The sequence below is a fragment of the Cyprinus carpio genome, chromosome A7, assembly GCF_018340385.1.
Source record: "Cyprinus carpio isolate SPL01 chromosome A7, ASM1834038v1, whole genome shotgun sequence".
NCBI classification, from domain to species: Eukaryota; Metazoa; Chordata; class Actinopteri; order Cypriniformes; family Cyprinidae; genus Cyprinus; species Cyprinus carpio.
Genome location: NC_056578.1, coordinates 15138531 through 15154874, shown reverse-complemented (window position 1 = coordinate 15154874; position 16344 = coordinate 15138531). Strand labels below are relative to the sequence as shown.

General features: G+C 37.7%; 1 protein-coding gene across 2 annotated transcripts in view; it reads right to left on the bottom strand.

Annotated features, from left to right (window-relative positions):
• The window catches only part of LOC109048635 (mastermind-like protein 2), a 68016-nt gene extending 56098 nt beyond the window's left edge, over positions 1-11918 (bottom strand). The window contains exon 1 of one of the 2 annotated variants that reach the window (XM_042759868.1): positions 11794-11918. Coding sequence is in view for 1 of the 2 variants with exons in the window: in XM_042759867.1 (XP_042615801.1) it covers positions 11447-11494 (48 nt within the window). In the remaining variant the exon portion in view is untranslated. The other variant, XM_042759867.1, reaches the window with a different exon arrangement.
• Positions 11919-16344: the final 4426 nt, after the last annotated feature.

The window sequence follows — 16344 nt, the reverse complement described above, 5'->3', positions numbered from 1 at the left end:
AATCAGAACAAACTGTGTCCTAGCAAATTTGTAGGCATGATGTCATTCACCGGGTACGTGGAGATTTCCATTTCTCATTGTTTTGTTTTGCTTTTTCCCCTTGACTTTTTCACAAGCGATCTTCCCTTTTTCATTTAAGTGTTTGTGTAGATTTACATTTTTAATTCACGATGAAACAGAAGTAGTGGTACCGTGCTGAAAAACAAAGCACTTTTCCCAACCTTAGATCGTTTGCTGGTCTTATCTGGTTTAAAATGGGTCTTCCAGCCTTGCCAAATTGGTATTTAGCTGAAATAGCTGGATGCCCATCTAAACATTTGTGTCTAAACCCATTTAAAACCAGATTGAGAGACCAGCAATTTCATTTGATTTCAGAAGTTATTTTTAGGGTATGCTACAGTTTACATTCTAACATCAATCCCTGATATGATATTGAACTCTAAATATGGTGATACACGTTCAAATTACCTCTTTTCCTGGTGTCAAATAAAACTAGCATAAGGACTGAATTTTAATTTGTAAAAGTTAGAACATTTTAGCATAGTTCACTCTCAATGAATAACTAGAGGAAGAAGAACAACTCCACTCAGAGGCCTGGAATCAATCATAAATTTCCCACATTTCTGCACAGAAACAAAAACTTGGCTGCATTTGGCTTTAAATCGGTGTGTGGAGAGTAAGCAACTTTTTAAAGCATTTTAGTTGCTGATGCAGCTAAAATGATGTGCCAAATGAATGATGTTCCTTTGGGCTCTCGAGCCATAACAGATGCTGAGTTCACAGGGGGCTTTACTGTAGTTGACTGTCAGAGGTAAAGTAAGCAGTCTCTATCATTGTAGCCCTCACATCCTCTGACGTTTTCTCCAGAGGCAGCATACATTTCCTCGTTATTAAGCTCTGGTTCTCAAATTCATTTAATAATTTGGGTTTAGTGTTGTCTAAAGTACTGATGTCGGTACTGAAATGTTAAAAATGTGATGATGCCAGCATTTCCTGCTAGCATTTTGAGCAAATTCTTAAACACCTGCTCAATCACGTGCTCAACAGATATGTCTGTGATTGGCTACAACGATCATCGCTTCACACACTTCACCGAGTGCTTACACATATACACACGGGAGAGTTTGAAAGCCACATCTATCAACGGATCCGTCTATAAGCAGATATATTAGGGATCCACTGATAGATGCGGCTTTCAAACGCTCCCATGTGTATCTGTGTAAGCGCTCAGTGAAGAATGTGAAGCGATGATCTTTGTAGCCAATCTAAGACATATCTGTTGAGCATGAGAACACAATGGCCAACTGACCTATCGGTAAGCCCCTCCCCTAGAACGCAGATAAGCCAATGGCAGTTGAGTATCAGCTGCACGGGGACCGGAACTCAGACAAATTTAGGTTTCAGTGCCATAGAGAAACATTGGACAATCTGAAGCTTTCATTGGTTGGTGTTTGGTTGGTGATGGAGTTTTTGGTGTGCCTGCGGTACTTGTAACACTGATTCCAGGTATCCTGAGAGGATGGGCAATGGAATTTATTTTATTCCATTTCCTAAACCAAAATAAAATAGAGTAAAATGTCCTTAAGCATTCAACCCCAATCCCAATGTAAAAGAAATCATTAATTCTCTGGTTGTCAAACTTGCATTAAGTCACTTTTTTTATCTGTTCAAGCAGAAAGTTAATGTTATCTTGGCTTAAGTAAGGTGTCTTTGGCTAAAACTAGCTAATGTTAAAGTTAGTGAGTCCATGCTAACATACTAACCTAAATAGCTAACTGTTCTCATGTCATGTACAGTGAGGTTTACATTTTAGTGCCTTTCCATATTAAACTGGTTAAATGGAAATTAATTTAATCTTACCCTGCGGTACATGGATCCTGGATGTTGTCGTCTGTGATTGTGACGACCATAACATGAGGTTTCTCCCACTTGCATTGTGATCTGTAAACCCTAGCTTCCAGATTAATCTTGTTACCCACCATACACTCTCAGAAAAAAAAGGTACAAAAGCTGTCACTGGGGTGGTACCTTTTCAAATGGTACACTTTTGTACCTTTTAGGTACTAATATGTACACTAGGTACTAATTTGTACCTTTAAGGTACCAGTATGGACTCTTTAGGTAAAAAGTTGTGTCTTTTGAAAAGGTACAGTCCATACTGGTACTTTTGAGTACCTTTTTTTTTTTAGTTTTTGTGTATTTATTTTTAAATCTTTTATATATCCCTCCATGGCATATTTAAGTCCCACTTGAATGGTGGTCCTTTTATCTACAAAATGTATCAAACACATCTTGGGACAAGGTTTTCACATTGACAGCTGTCACTGTAAGACAGCCAGCAACTCTGTTTCTTTGTCTGAGTTAGCAACAGTAACTAAGGGGGCTGGGGCTTACTGATAGGTCAATTAGAGGTGTTTGAGAATCCACACGTGTCAGAGAGATGCAGGGGTTTCCAGAGAGAGTCACTTTAAGCTGGCAAAGCTCTGAGGTGAGTGTTCTCCAGTCTAGTTCCTCTGACTAAGTTTTTGTGCAAAGTGTTGGAGACAGGAAAAAAAATTACTCAACCAAATATTCTGTATGTGTTTGTTTTTTATCCCTAGGCAACACTGTTATTTCCTGGTGAGGTCTTGCCTGATCACAGTGACAGTTTTTCTCTCGTTCCTCACCTTAGCTTACTCCCTCTGTCCTTTTCGCCATCTGACGTTAAATCAGGAAGCCAGAGTGATAGCAGGAACACATGAGTGTTTCCCTTCATGGGCGGATGGCCCATGCATTTTTCCTCTCATTCATTCTTTTGTTTTTTTTCAGTTCCCTTTCTATGCAAAGAGTCAGTACCAGAGAACTGGTCTGGAACTGGTAGGGTTCCTCTGAATATGTATGAAAAAGATGTTTGTTTGTTTTTTATATATGACTGACGTGGACACTTTGATTGATTTAGATATGGGTCTACTTATGAAAAGCATGTGTACTTATAGACCACAAAGTTTACTAGAACCTCATAAAATGGCTACATTTTCTGAGAAGACCAGGTTGGAATCACACAATCAGTGTAATTTTATGAGTAATCATTGATTTATCTTCTAATTACCCAGGTACTCATGCCCATCATGAGCATAACCATGGGCGTTGGAAGCAAAAAAAAAAAAAAAAAAACTGTCATTACAACATAGTTTAATTGTAATACAATGCTGCAACAAAGACAACATGATGCCTTTAAAAACAGCAGGCGAACAAATGATGACCATTCAGTTAAATAGCAGCTTGTTTAGTGACAGTATGTGAGCACACAGCTAGACCCACCTGAGCAGCAGATATGCCCCTTTAAGGCCCTGTCCACATGAATGCGATTATTTTTAAAATTGCAGCTTTTTATATGTGGTTAGCCCATAAATTACTCACCCTTGAATCATCTTAGGTGTATATGTTTTTCTTCATTCAGACGAATCCAGTCAGAGTAATATTAAAAATTGTCTTTGATCTTTCAAACTGTTTATTGGCACTCAGCAGGTGTTGCAATGCATCAGTCCAAAAAAAGTTAAATAAAAAGCGCACATCCAAAAAAAAAAACTGTCTCAAATGGCTCTGGGGGTGAACAAAGGCCTCCTGTAGCGAATCAATGTATTTCTGTAAGAAAAATATCCATATTCAAAACGTAATAATCCCTTTAATGTAGCTTGCGCCAACAGTTGTACACCGAAGCAGCTCCGGGCGGATGACGTATGAGGTCGGAATTGGGCATGCGCCAGTGAGTCTCGCGAAAACTTCTAATTAGTGACTGTTGTTTTGTTTTGATCTTTCCTCTGCATTTCTGCGTTCGTCACTTCTGACCTCATACGTCATCAGCCCGGAGCTGCTTCCGTGTACAACAGTGAGTACAAGCTAGATTAAATTGATTATTTTGTTTTAAATATGGTTATTTTTCTTACAAAAACACATCGATTCTCTACAGGAGGACTTTGTTCACCCCGCGGAGCCAAGTGAGACACTTTTTTTTATGGAGGGGCGCTTTTTATTTAACTTCTTTTGGACTGATGTACTGCAACACCCACTGAGTGGCATTAAACAGCTTGGAAGATCAAAGTCAAATTTTTGTATAACTCCAACTGGATTTGTTTGAAAGAAGAAAGTCTTATACACTTAGGATGACTTGAGGGTGAGTAATTTATGTGCTAATTTTCATGTTTGGGTGAACTAACCCATTATCACATATGAAGTGAACGCATACTTTATAAAACAATCATGTTGCTATTTTCATTTGAAAATTCAACTTTCAATAAACATATTACAGTGCATGTGGCACTAACTACCATGCAGTCATGCATAGAAATGATTAAAGACAGTGACAGACAGTTCTTAAGCATAGAAAGAGGTTTGTACTAGAAATGCAAAACGTTTTGTTTGTACAGTAAACAGGTGTGTGTGTGTGACATCAGGAAGACTTGTATTTGGCTAATTCATTACTCAAATGTTATACCCATCTATGCAATACAGTGGAATATTGCAATAAGTTTAGTAGGCTATACCACCCTACCCTATTAGTCAAACATTTTATTTCATTCATTTTTTATTATTATTATTGTTATACCCTCATTGGGGGCTGAGCCTCCCTAAAATTAAAATCCTAGAATCGCCCCTGGTGAACAGACTTCTGTGCTAACTGGTAAAAGTGAGTGTATCACTGGTCTTTAAATAGTTCTGATGCCTAAGCTCATGACAATGAGGTAGAAATATATGAGGCGCCGCGTAGGATTTAAATCAAACTTCGCTTATGAATACATGTATAAAACACGTGCATATACACCTATACATTACTCACATATACATGCATACTACTGGATGTTCACAAATACATATATTAAATACACATGCACACTAATATGAAATCGATACCAATACATATAATGTTAACAATGAATGCATACACACTTGTAGATAACTTGCGTATACATGTAAACTTGACGCGTGCATACACCAAAAGACACTCGCATATATGTATAAGCTCGATCCATGCATATACCTACACACACTCGCGCATACATATAAACTCGCTGCATACAAACACAACTGCACATACTCGCACCTACATATAAACTTGATCCATGCATATACACCTACACACACTCTCGCGCATACATATAAACTCGCTGCTTACAAACACAACTGCACATACTCGCACCTACATATAAACTTGATCCATGCATATACACCTACACACACTCGCGCATACATATAAACTCGCTGCTTACAAACACAACTGCACATACTCGCATATACATAAAAACTTGATCCGTGCATATACACCTATTAAACACTCGCACATAAATGTAAACTCGATGCGCGCATACACATCCATAAAACACTCGCGCATACATAAAAAATAACATTTACTAACGTATACAGTTCAGATAAGAAAGACACATGCTTTATTTGTGTACATATATATATATATGCAAGTGATTTCATATGTAGATGTGCGTGAACTTTTCAGTTTAAACGGAAGGCATTTCAGTGTAAAAGGAAGTCGTTTAAGCGTGACCGGAAGTAACCTGTCATCGTGGTACAACTGAAGCAATTAGCATTTTGCGAAATGGTCTTTCTTCGCCCACTATTATAAGATCAATTACCAATTCAGTTGAATCGAATGTGTTGCCTGCTCAACTGCAGTCAGAAACACAATCTGAATCGCACACTTTGTTTCGGCCTTCTACCCCTGGTATACAAAAGCATCAATAACACGCAAACGATGTCAACATTATCCGCCGACAAAGTTCATATCACACTTGCCAGCAGTAAGTTAATTGGCAGTCTCGATCTAGAAAAAGGTGAGAATTTAACTTCTATGCAATCTTCGTGAAATAGCTGCAAACGCTATGCAAATTACACACACACAGAAAGAGAGAATAAAATGTCCTGTCTCTATAGTTAAAAAATATAAAATGTGTTCCCAACTAAGTCCCAGTTTTAATAGTGAGCTTTGCCATTTTCAGAATTAAGGATGTCAAGCAATTTAAATGTGGTTAAAGTTTGCTTTTTGTTAAACTGTGTTTGTTTTTACAGGCCAAGGACACAATACCATCAGACTTTTAATAATGATGTTATACTGTTGACCTCTCCTGACGATAATGTAGTAGTAAAGCAAAAGAAAAAACAGCACTTGCATGAGATTGGACACATATTAAATGCGTTTGAATTTGACAAAGCATGGGATAGAACGGTTTTAAGAAAAATCAAAGAAAAAGTGCCACATGATTTAAGGTAAATGTTTTTTTTTTTTTTTTTAAAGATGTTAGTTATTGTAAATGTTTTACTGCGTGATGTATTATTTAAGGGTTTATTAGTACCACTGGTTTTAATTGTGTGCAGTTTGGAAATACTTATGGGATGTATCCCATACAAGCTCATTACACCTTAAGTGAAGGTCAGGAACTGGATAGCAGCTTGATTTTAAAGGTGTTCAAGCTAAAGGCCTTGTACGTAAATCCCTTAAGACCACTACTCTTGGTAAGACTGGAGTGTGTGTGTGTTTTTTTTTGTTATGAAGTTTAATTGATTTACTTTTTTTCTTTCCCATATGGGCTTCCTTGTTTGGTTTTGTTTTATTTTATGTAATGTTGTGTTGTTATGTTAAGTGACGTGACGCCAAGTATGGTGACCCATACTCGGAATTTCGTGCTCTGCATTTAACCCATCCAAAGTGCACACACACACAGCAGTGAAAACACACACACCCGGAGCAGTGGGCAGCCATTTATGCTGCGCCGCCCGGGGAGCAGTTGGGGGTTCGGTGCTTTGCTCAAGGGTACCTCAGTCGTGGTATTGAAGGTGGAGAGAGCGCTGTACATTCACTCTCTCCTACCTACAATCCCTGCCGGCCCGAGACTCGAACTCACAGCCTTTTGGATTCTCTAACCATTAGGCCACAACCTCCCTCATAAGTTTACATATCCTTTGCAGAATGTGCAAAATATTAATAGTTGAAACAAAATTTGAGGGATCATGAAAATTGCATGTTATTTTTTTTTATTTAGTTCTGTCCAGAATAAGCTATTTCACATGAGATGTTTACATATACTCTACAAGACAAAATAATAACTGAATTTATAAAAACGACCCCATTCAAAAGTTTACTGTAATACCCTTCATAAATAAACCCCTAATAAACCCTTAAATAATACATCACACAGTAAAACATTTACAATAACTATAACATCTTAAAAATATATATTGTTTACCTTAAATCATGTGGCACTTTTTCTATGATTTCTATCCCATGTTTTTGTCAAATTCAAAACGCATTTAATATGTGTCCAATCTCATGCAAGTGCTGTTTTTTCTTTTGCTTTACTACTACATTATCGTCAGGAGAGGTCAACAGTATAACATCCTTATTAAAAGTCTGATGGTATTGTGTCCTTGGCCTGTAAAAACAAATACAGCTTAACAAAAAGCAAACTTTAATTAATCACATTTAAAATTTCTTGACATCCTTCTGAAAATGGCTAAGCTCACTATTGAAACTGGGACTTAGTTGGGAACACATTTTATATTTTTTAACTATAGAGGCAGGACATTTTACTCTCTGTGTGTGTGTGTAATTTGCATAGCGTTTGGATGCATTTCATGAAGATTGCATAAAAGTTAAATTCTCACCTTTTTCTAGATCGAGACTGCCAATTAACTGCTGGCGAGTGTGATATCATGGTCCGTGAACTCAACCGGCGGATGATGTTGGCATCGTTTGCGTGTTATTATAATAATAGTGGGCGAAGAAAGAACATTTCGCAAAATGCTAATTGCTTCAGTTGTAGAACGATCCTTATCCATGATTGCAAATGCGGTATATAGACAAGTTACTTCCGTTCACGCTTAAACGACTTCCTTTTACACTGAAATGCCTTCCGTTTACACTGAAACGACTTCCTTTTACACTGAAATGCCTTCCTTTTACACTGAAATGCCTTCCGTTTCCAACTGAAAAGTTTCACGCACATCTACATATGAAATCACTTGCATATATATATATGTACACAAAGCACGTGTCTTTCTTATCTGAACTGTATACGTTAGTAAATGTTTTTTTTTTTATGTATGCACAAGTGTTTTGTGGATGTGTATGCACGCATCAAGTTTATATTTATGTGTGAGTGTTTAATAGGTGTATATGCACTAGACCAAGTTTATATGTATATGTGAGTATGTGCAGGTGTGTCTGTCTGAAGCGGGTTTATGTGTGTGGGGTGTTGTGTGTAGGTGTATATGCATGGATCAAGTTTATATGTAGGTGCGAGTATGTGCAGTTGTGTTTGTATGCAGCGAGTTTATATGTATGCGCGAGTGTGTGTAGGTGTATATGCATGGATCGAGCTTATACATATATGCGAGTGTCTTTTGGTGTATGCACGCGTCAAGTTTATATGTATACGCAAGTTATCTACAAGTGTGTATGCATTCATTGTTAACATTATATGTATTGGTATCGATTTCATATTAGTGTGCATGTGTATTTAATATATGTATTTGTGAACATCCAGTAGTATGCATGTATATGTGAGAAATGTATAGGTGTATATGCACGTGTTTTATACATGTATTCATAAGCGAAGTTTGATTTAAATCCTACGCGGCGCCTCATAGAAATATCCATCAACCACCATGAAAAAACATCTGGGCTAGGACAGCACAACCTTACTCTCTTCTTTGTCTGGATTGTTATCACTTCAACACCTTATCTACAACTCTCCCTCCCATCCTGATCTATCTCCTTGAGCCACCATGGCTCCTCCTGCAAATCAGCACAATTTCATCCTTGTCTCCTTAAGAAGGAGCAACGAGTCACTCAAGGTGATGCACTGAGAACGATTCTTAGTTAGCGCAGGAAAATGACAGAGCGACTGTTTGTGGTATGAGGGTGTGCTGAGTCTCGCTCTTTGAAGACTGCTTTTGAACTCACAAAGAAAAAAACCCCTTAGAGTTAAATTCCTTCGCACAAGCCCCGACTCAGTGATCTCATCCTAGAAACGGCGGTAAGATAAAAGTTAGAAGTGTTGTTTTAAACTTTAACATAACTTTGAGATGGGATGCAAGTGTATTCAAGAGCGCGGCTCGCATTACAGTGAACCGCTCTGTGCGTGCACGAGATCCGAAGACTAGCGCGCGCATTCCTCTCTGGCCCTTTTATTCATCCGTCAACAGCAGCTTCAAAGCGCACTGACTCATTTGGCCACAGATCAGTTCAAATCGACTGGAGCAGAACATCCGGTGCGGGAAATCTACAACTGTGGTATTGGATTCCAGAAAAACAACATGTTCAAAGAGGGACTATTAAATAAATATAAATATTATTGAACATATATTTATTTATTTGAAATTATAATATATTTTAATAATAATAATTAGAAAATAAACTTAAAACAATAATAATTAGGTATTTTTTATTTGTATAATTACATTATTATGGCCCTGGCTTAGCTTGGCTTGTCTACAATAGCAATTATTTTCTGAGCTGCCTGCTCTTAATGACCTACTTCAAAAAATCGAAACCCTTAACCTGGGTTAGGGGTCAAACTGGTTAGGTGGGCGGGACTCGCTGAAAAAAATAATATTAATAATACATGAGTGACTGTCATGTCATCAAACAGTCCCGCAAAAAAAAAAAAAAAATGATATATGCCTAGTGTAAACAATTGCACTTTGTTCATATTTTATTCAAAAAAAAAAAAAAATTGTTTCATTCTCCTATCAGTTACCGCTTGTCAAATGTTACAGAAAACGATCCGAGGAAACTCCCTGTTCAACTAAGGGGAACTTATGATACTGAGAAGATGGGACTGTCCATCCGGTGTAAACATGCTGTAAAATACAATAATAGCTTTCGGAAATGTGTTTGGCCAAATCCGTGACCAAGCGAAGGGGAAGGGGGACAGCGCGTAAATCGGGCGCGTCATTGAACGTTCCCTTTTAGTTTATTGATCTGCAAGAAACTGAATTAGTGCATGGGATCTCAAGCGTGTTCTAAAACAGACAGACACAGACACTCTTCGCTTGCTTATGAAAATCAGTGATACAAGCTGCCTTCTAGTCTTTCTTATTCTGATAGTGAACGAGCCCTCCGCCACTTTAATAATCCCATTACGTATTCTGCTATAGCTCTGCTTAATCCTGGACACACTGGCAGTCCTGTCCCGCATTTCAGCCACCGTCTGTCTCTCTTATCTCTCAGCAATCCACATTAACTGTTAAATACTAGGCTTAAACGCAGCCGCAATTCCTACAGTGAAAACTCACATTATCGCTCATTTTGAGAAGATTTACACAGCGCCTGCAGCCCCAGAGCCGCGCTCTCGTCCAGTCCCCAGTTTTCAGCCTTTTGTTAGCAAGCGCAGCCCCACTGAGTGTTTGATAAATGCCATTTCATTCCAACAAGCAGACCACATGCTGCTTTAACAGTGTGGGACATTTACCTCTCTGGCTCTATATTGCCTTCAGCCGTATGTATGAAAACAAAGGTTTTATCAATCGTCAAGTTGCGTTACATGCATCGATAAAGCATGCATGCAAGGCGTTTAAATGTCTGCGCTGATAGGATCTTGAGTCTCTTTCAACCTGCTATTCTCTCTGAATCAGTTTGTCATAACAGACTGTGAGTGTATGGTCAAACCTTTCAACTAACTGGTATTTATTAATCATGTATAGCATATTTTTTTAATTACAAGCAATCACACTGATATATTCATCAGCAGCTACACGTAGCCTAGTAATTCCAGTAGTGAATCTATTCAATTAGTAACCAGTACTTCTCTGCTACTAGTCACAATCCCAGTAATGACAAATAACTGTATATTTTAATCACTGAATTCTATAGGGATCTTTGATACAAATAGCAACTGTTCACAAGAGACTAATAGTTATTTAACAGCAGTTATTAGTGTATATTGCATCTTTACTAGTAGCCAACGTATTTAAAAGATAAGATACTAGCTACACCATCTTCTATCTAGCTCAAATGCTACCAGTAACATTCCCTCAGGTTAAAACAGCATTCTTACTTGTCATTTGGCTAGTCAGAATGACTACTAAATAATTCAATAAAATACTTGCAAAATCTATACAGTAGGCTAAATGGAACTTAGTCGGAATGTGTGCGTAAATACGCGGGACAGCGCCAGATAATCTTTGGTGCAGTCTTCAAGCTTGTCTTCTAATCTATGTCTGCCTTATCTAACACACACAAAACTGGGATTTCTCCACTCAAGTTTCCAAACTTCACCGTGAACCTCAAGCATAACAGTAGGAGTGTTACAGTATAAAAAAGCAAATGCTGCGTAAAAAGCCATTGTAGGGGTGTATGAAGTGAAACAGACAGGGATTTAGTAAACACCAAATGATTGTAACGTTGGAGCGAGCCACTATTTAAAGCAATCCAATAATATGAAACTCATAAACTCACTAATGGGTCCATGCGAGGTGAGTCTAGCCGCTGGGAGACCAGAAGCATCTTGCAGTGCGGGTAAACCACGTAGCCACTGTTAAATCCACTTTGTTTCAATATGTGTAAACTGTCTTATAAAGAAAAGCCTGATTGGGAATCTAACAAAAGATGGTTAATATAAGTCTGGAAATAGCGCTATCGCCCAGCTGTGTGCGCGATGGACAACGAGGAATGAGGATTCTGTCCAAATGAAAGCTAATCTGACATTCCGTTCAAGCGCCAGTCATGTTGATTCTCTTGAACTGGGACTAATAACACAAACGTCTGTGTCAGCTCTCGATCTACCGATCTACACGGCCACTTACGATCACAGAGCTCTGTAGCTTCCTGGCTGGTGGGCGGAGTCAGGTAGTCCATAGGACGCTCCTCTGTGCGATGTCACAGAGGAGGAGACGCAGATGTTCCACTCGCAGTCTGCGCTTAAAGGGACATTCTCTGTGCTTCATCCCTGTGACGCGAATTTTTAAAATCCTTTTTCTGTAGGTTGTAGCGAGGGTCTTTTTGTGTGTTATGGATGAGTCACTGATATCTAATATCACTAATATAACATGGGAAGGTGTAGAAAAAAGAAAACAAACCAAAACAGTAGACACTGACACATTAATATTCTTAAAACACACAAATACAAAAAAAAACAAAAAATAAAAAAAAATAACAGAACATTGACTGTACACTTTTTTTTTTTTTTTTTTTTTTTTTTTTTTTTTTTTATTTATTATATTTATTAAGGAAAAAAAATGAAAGAAAAACAAGTGGATTATACAGTTATTTCTTTGGAAATCTGATTAAATTGGCTCCAACAAAGCTATGAGTGTCTTTCAAAGATTTAAAGCCACAAATATGGATTTATTTATTTTAGTTTTATTTTTTTGACAATTCCAGGGATCAGGTCTTAGGCAAAACTGCTCATCATATTAACCTGCTATTTTGTTAATACAACTTTGTTTCTCAACAGACTGATGGGGGTGAAAAACAGTCTAATAATGGCTTTCCATTAAGACATTATTTTCTGCTTATTTGGATATCTACATCATCATCCTCATTATGAACCACACATCTGACAATAGCTAAGAGCTGATCTCTAAACTCAGACAAAGTGTTCATTTCTATTCTAATGGCCATTTCATGGTCCAAAAGTGAAGAATTGTTAAGTATTAAAAGTACAACCAAAATTACTCATTGCACCAGCTCTTATTCAAAGAGAGTCAGATAAGTGAACATATTTAAATATAAACCTCAAAACAGTCTCATATCAATGCTGGCACAAACAGAAAGAGAGAAAGAGTGCTCTAATCCCTTACTTGCACCTGGAGTCAGGAGAGTTTAGGTTACAGAGAGCTTCACACACACACACACACACACACACACACACACACACACACACACACACACACACACACACACACACACACACACACACACACACACACACACACACACACACACATCAGAGGCACCCCCTCTCCCAAGCTCTTTCACACACAATGCAATGCACACACAGAGAGGAGCCCCCCACCCTGCTCATTCAAATACAAGCCCACAATACAAAGTTAATCACTTTTCATGTTTTGACAAGCATTGGGAAGATATGGCCCCTAACCTAGAGCGAGAGGGTTCGAAATCAGTTCAAAACAGTTTCAGTTGTATATGCATGTCTTTATCCCTGTTCTGTGTTTGTACTTCAGATATAATGCCACAACTCTCATGGCAGTGCATATGGTTACACACACAAACATACACAAAAAGCGCAATCCCAGAGCGATAACAATCTCAAGTATTCAGACACTCCCTGCAACTTCTTCATACGCATCAGGTTACAAATGTGCTAAACCTCTTCTTCACCCTCTAACCCAGCCCCCTTTTCTTCCTGTGTCCAACTACATTGTTGAGCGTTCCAACTCATACATACTAAGGCTATCACAATGTCATACACGACCAGAGGGAGAGAGATAGAGAGAAAGAAAGAGAGAGAGGGTGCTGCTCAACATGAGTAGTCTAAACAAGAACGCTCCTTCTATCAACTTTGTGTTTATGCAGTGATGTCACTCATTCCAGTTAGGCTGACATGAAGGTTAAAGCCTCGCTGGTTTACGTGTTAGGGAGTTCTCCAGGTTTTTTTTCCACCCTTAATTTCTTTCCTCTACACATGTGCAGTATGTGTGAAATGGATGTACAGTATACACAGATGACTCTCTCTCTTTCTTCCTTTCTTTCTGTCTCATTCATCATCTGGACAGCTGATTCAGGCAAAATACTGGTTACATTTTCTCTGTTCAGTGCCTTGCGAATTCAATTAAGCTGATGATTGCTGAGTGGAGACTTAGAGGGCTGAAGTAACACTTTAGCGCAGTCACACACAATGCACATGAACGCAGATAAGCACTGCAGCACAATGTACAAAAAATAATTATGGTATTACAATAGTTTTTAGGAATGTAGCATGGTAAATTCACTGCACTGCTTTATGTTCCATAGAGTACTAAATACCTATGTAAGCATTAACACAAATAGCATTCTATCAATATTAAAAAAATTCATGAATATCTTCTGTATTAGTTTGGCAGGAACTTTCAGGAGCATTGTGTTAATGATTAATATGAAGTCCATGCATGGCAGCCTCTCTCTTTCTCTCTCTCTCCCTCATACGAACACACTCACACACACCAAACATAATATAACTGACTCCTCACCATCTCTCTCTCTCTCTCTCTCTCTCTCTCTCCCTACTTCCCCCTCTTTCCTTTTCCCATAGGCCCAGAGATGGCCAAAATCAGCATAGCCAGTTGTCAAGGTAACTTCAATACAATCTATTTACCCACCTCTCCTCTCACTCGCCAAGGTCAGCTCTCTCACTCTTTCTCTCTCTCCTCTTCTCTCAGTTTTGTTCTTTGAACAGCAGGATAGAACACCCCCTAAAACCATCATTAGCACAAAATTAAAAGAACTGACAAAAGAACAAGAACTGAACTGCCTGCCACTACATTCAGCTCTACTCTTAGGCCTCCCAATATTGAATTGTAATTTCCATCTTCCCCAAACACACACACACACACACACAACGTAGAACTTTTCTCTTAAACCAAAGAGAGATTAGTGTTTATAAAGACCCCCTGCTATGAGGCAGCTCTTAAACTAAAATAAATGCACCGTGGTATATAGAACTACAACTTAGATGTTTCTTTCTTTTGTTTCTCATTTTCATGTTCAACTATATACATATAAATATATGCTTGCTTTATGCTATTAATCCACTAAAGCACACCCAGCATTACATTGTTTTCCACCAACATTACAACAGTTTTTGAAAACAGTGCTACTCAATTATTTTGTGAAACCAGGATTTTTAACAGGATTCTTTGATGAACAAAAAGTTCAAAGAACAACATTTATCTGAAATATAAATCTTTTGTAACAAAAAGTCTTTGCTGTCACTTTTGATCAATTTAATGCATCCTTTCTGAATAAAAGTATTAATTTGCTATTAAAAATATCCTATTGACTCCAACCTTTTGAATAGTAGCATATCTGTTTAGAGGAAGGGCATTGTATCAAATCCATTAGCACAGATTCCAAGTTCACCACCAGAGTTCCTTGTCTGCATAATGTTATTTGTGTTGTCATGGTTTCTGTTCTTTGTTTGCACCTGTTCTTTGTTCTATTTGACAAGTCACCTGTAATACAGCCTGCTTAATCTCTTGGCTGCATGCAAAGTCTGGAGTTTTTTCTGACTAAATGACTAATGACTTTTCCTGAAGTACAGATGACTGTTGACTTGTGACACATGGATTATCAACTCTTTATTAGGCTCCTCTATATTGATTCATGTGGTGATTCAAAGTGCTTTAAAGGATTTCTAAGCATTCTTTTTTATATATATCGCATAAGAGTCAAGTTCAACAAAGCATTATTGATAACATTTACAATAAGAAATCACATGGATTATCAGCTTTTTATTAGGCTCCTCTATATTGATTCATGTGGTGATTCAAAGTGTTTTAAAGGATTTCTAAGCTTTCTTTTTTATATATTTCACATAAGAGTCAAATTCAACAAAGCATTATTGATAACATTTGCAATTAGAAATCACACAAGCTTCTGTAACAGGAAAAAAATTAATCATAGTGCATATGCTTTTTTTCAGCCAATCAGAAAACAGCCAATTAGAAACACTCTTTGCATGTAAATCAATTTGTGCATTTAGGTTTGGTGTCTTTGTTCACTGACAGCACTTTTAATGAAAATTTAACAAACACCTTTCAGCAATAATAGCACTTCCAAACAGAGAAAGTATGATTCGTTTTAATTTTAATAGTTAAAGTTCAGATAATTGTCACTGATTAGGATTACACTCTTCATTGGAGCCATATTGATGAAAATATACTTTTACATTTTTTTTTTTTAGCAGATGCTTTTATCCAAAATGACTTAGAAAAGAGAACAATATGAACAGAAGAAAGCACAGTCAGCAATACAGAAGAAGAAAATGTAGTGCTACAAATATTTAATTTCAAGTGAGCTCTAGAACAGCACTTCTATAATGTTCTTCTAATTATAGAATGTACATAAATAATGTTTCTATGCACAAAGTTTCATTTGTATTAAGCAGCATATGTTGGGGACTGGGTTGCATGGTGTGATTTTGAAGTGCAAGTGTGTGCAGCGTTTTATTAGCTTACTAGTGGAAGCTCCCAGTGTTAGCAATAGGTCAGTAAATCCTTTGTGCCCTGCTGGCAAAGCTAGCACTAGCACACTACAAAACTCACTGCCAACACCTGAGTAATTAGAGAGAAAGTGAGAGTGAGAACGAGAGGAAAGACACTGTATGGTAGAATGAGACATGTAACTAAATCTGTTAA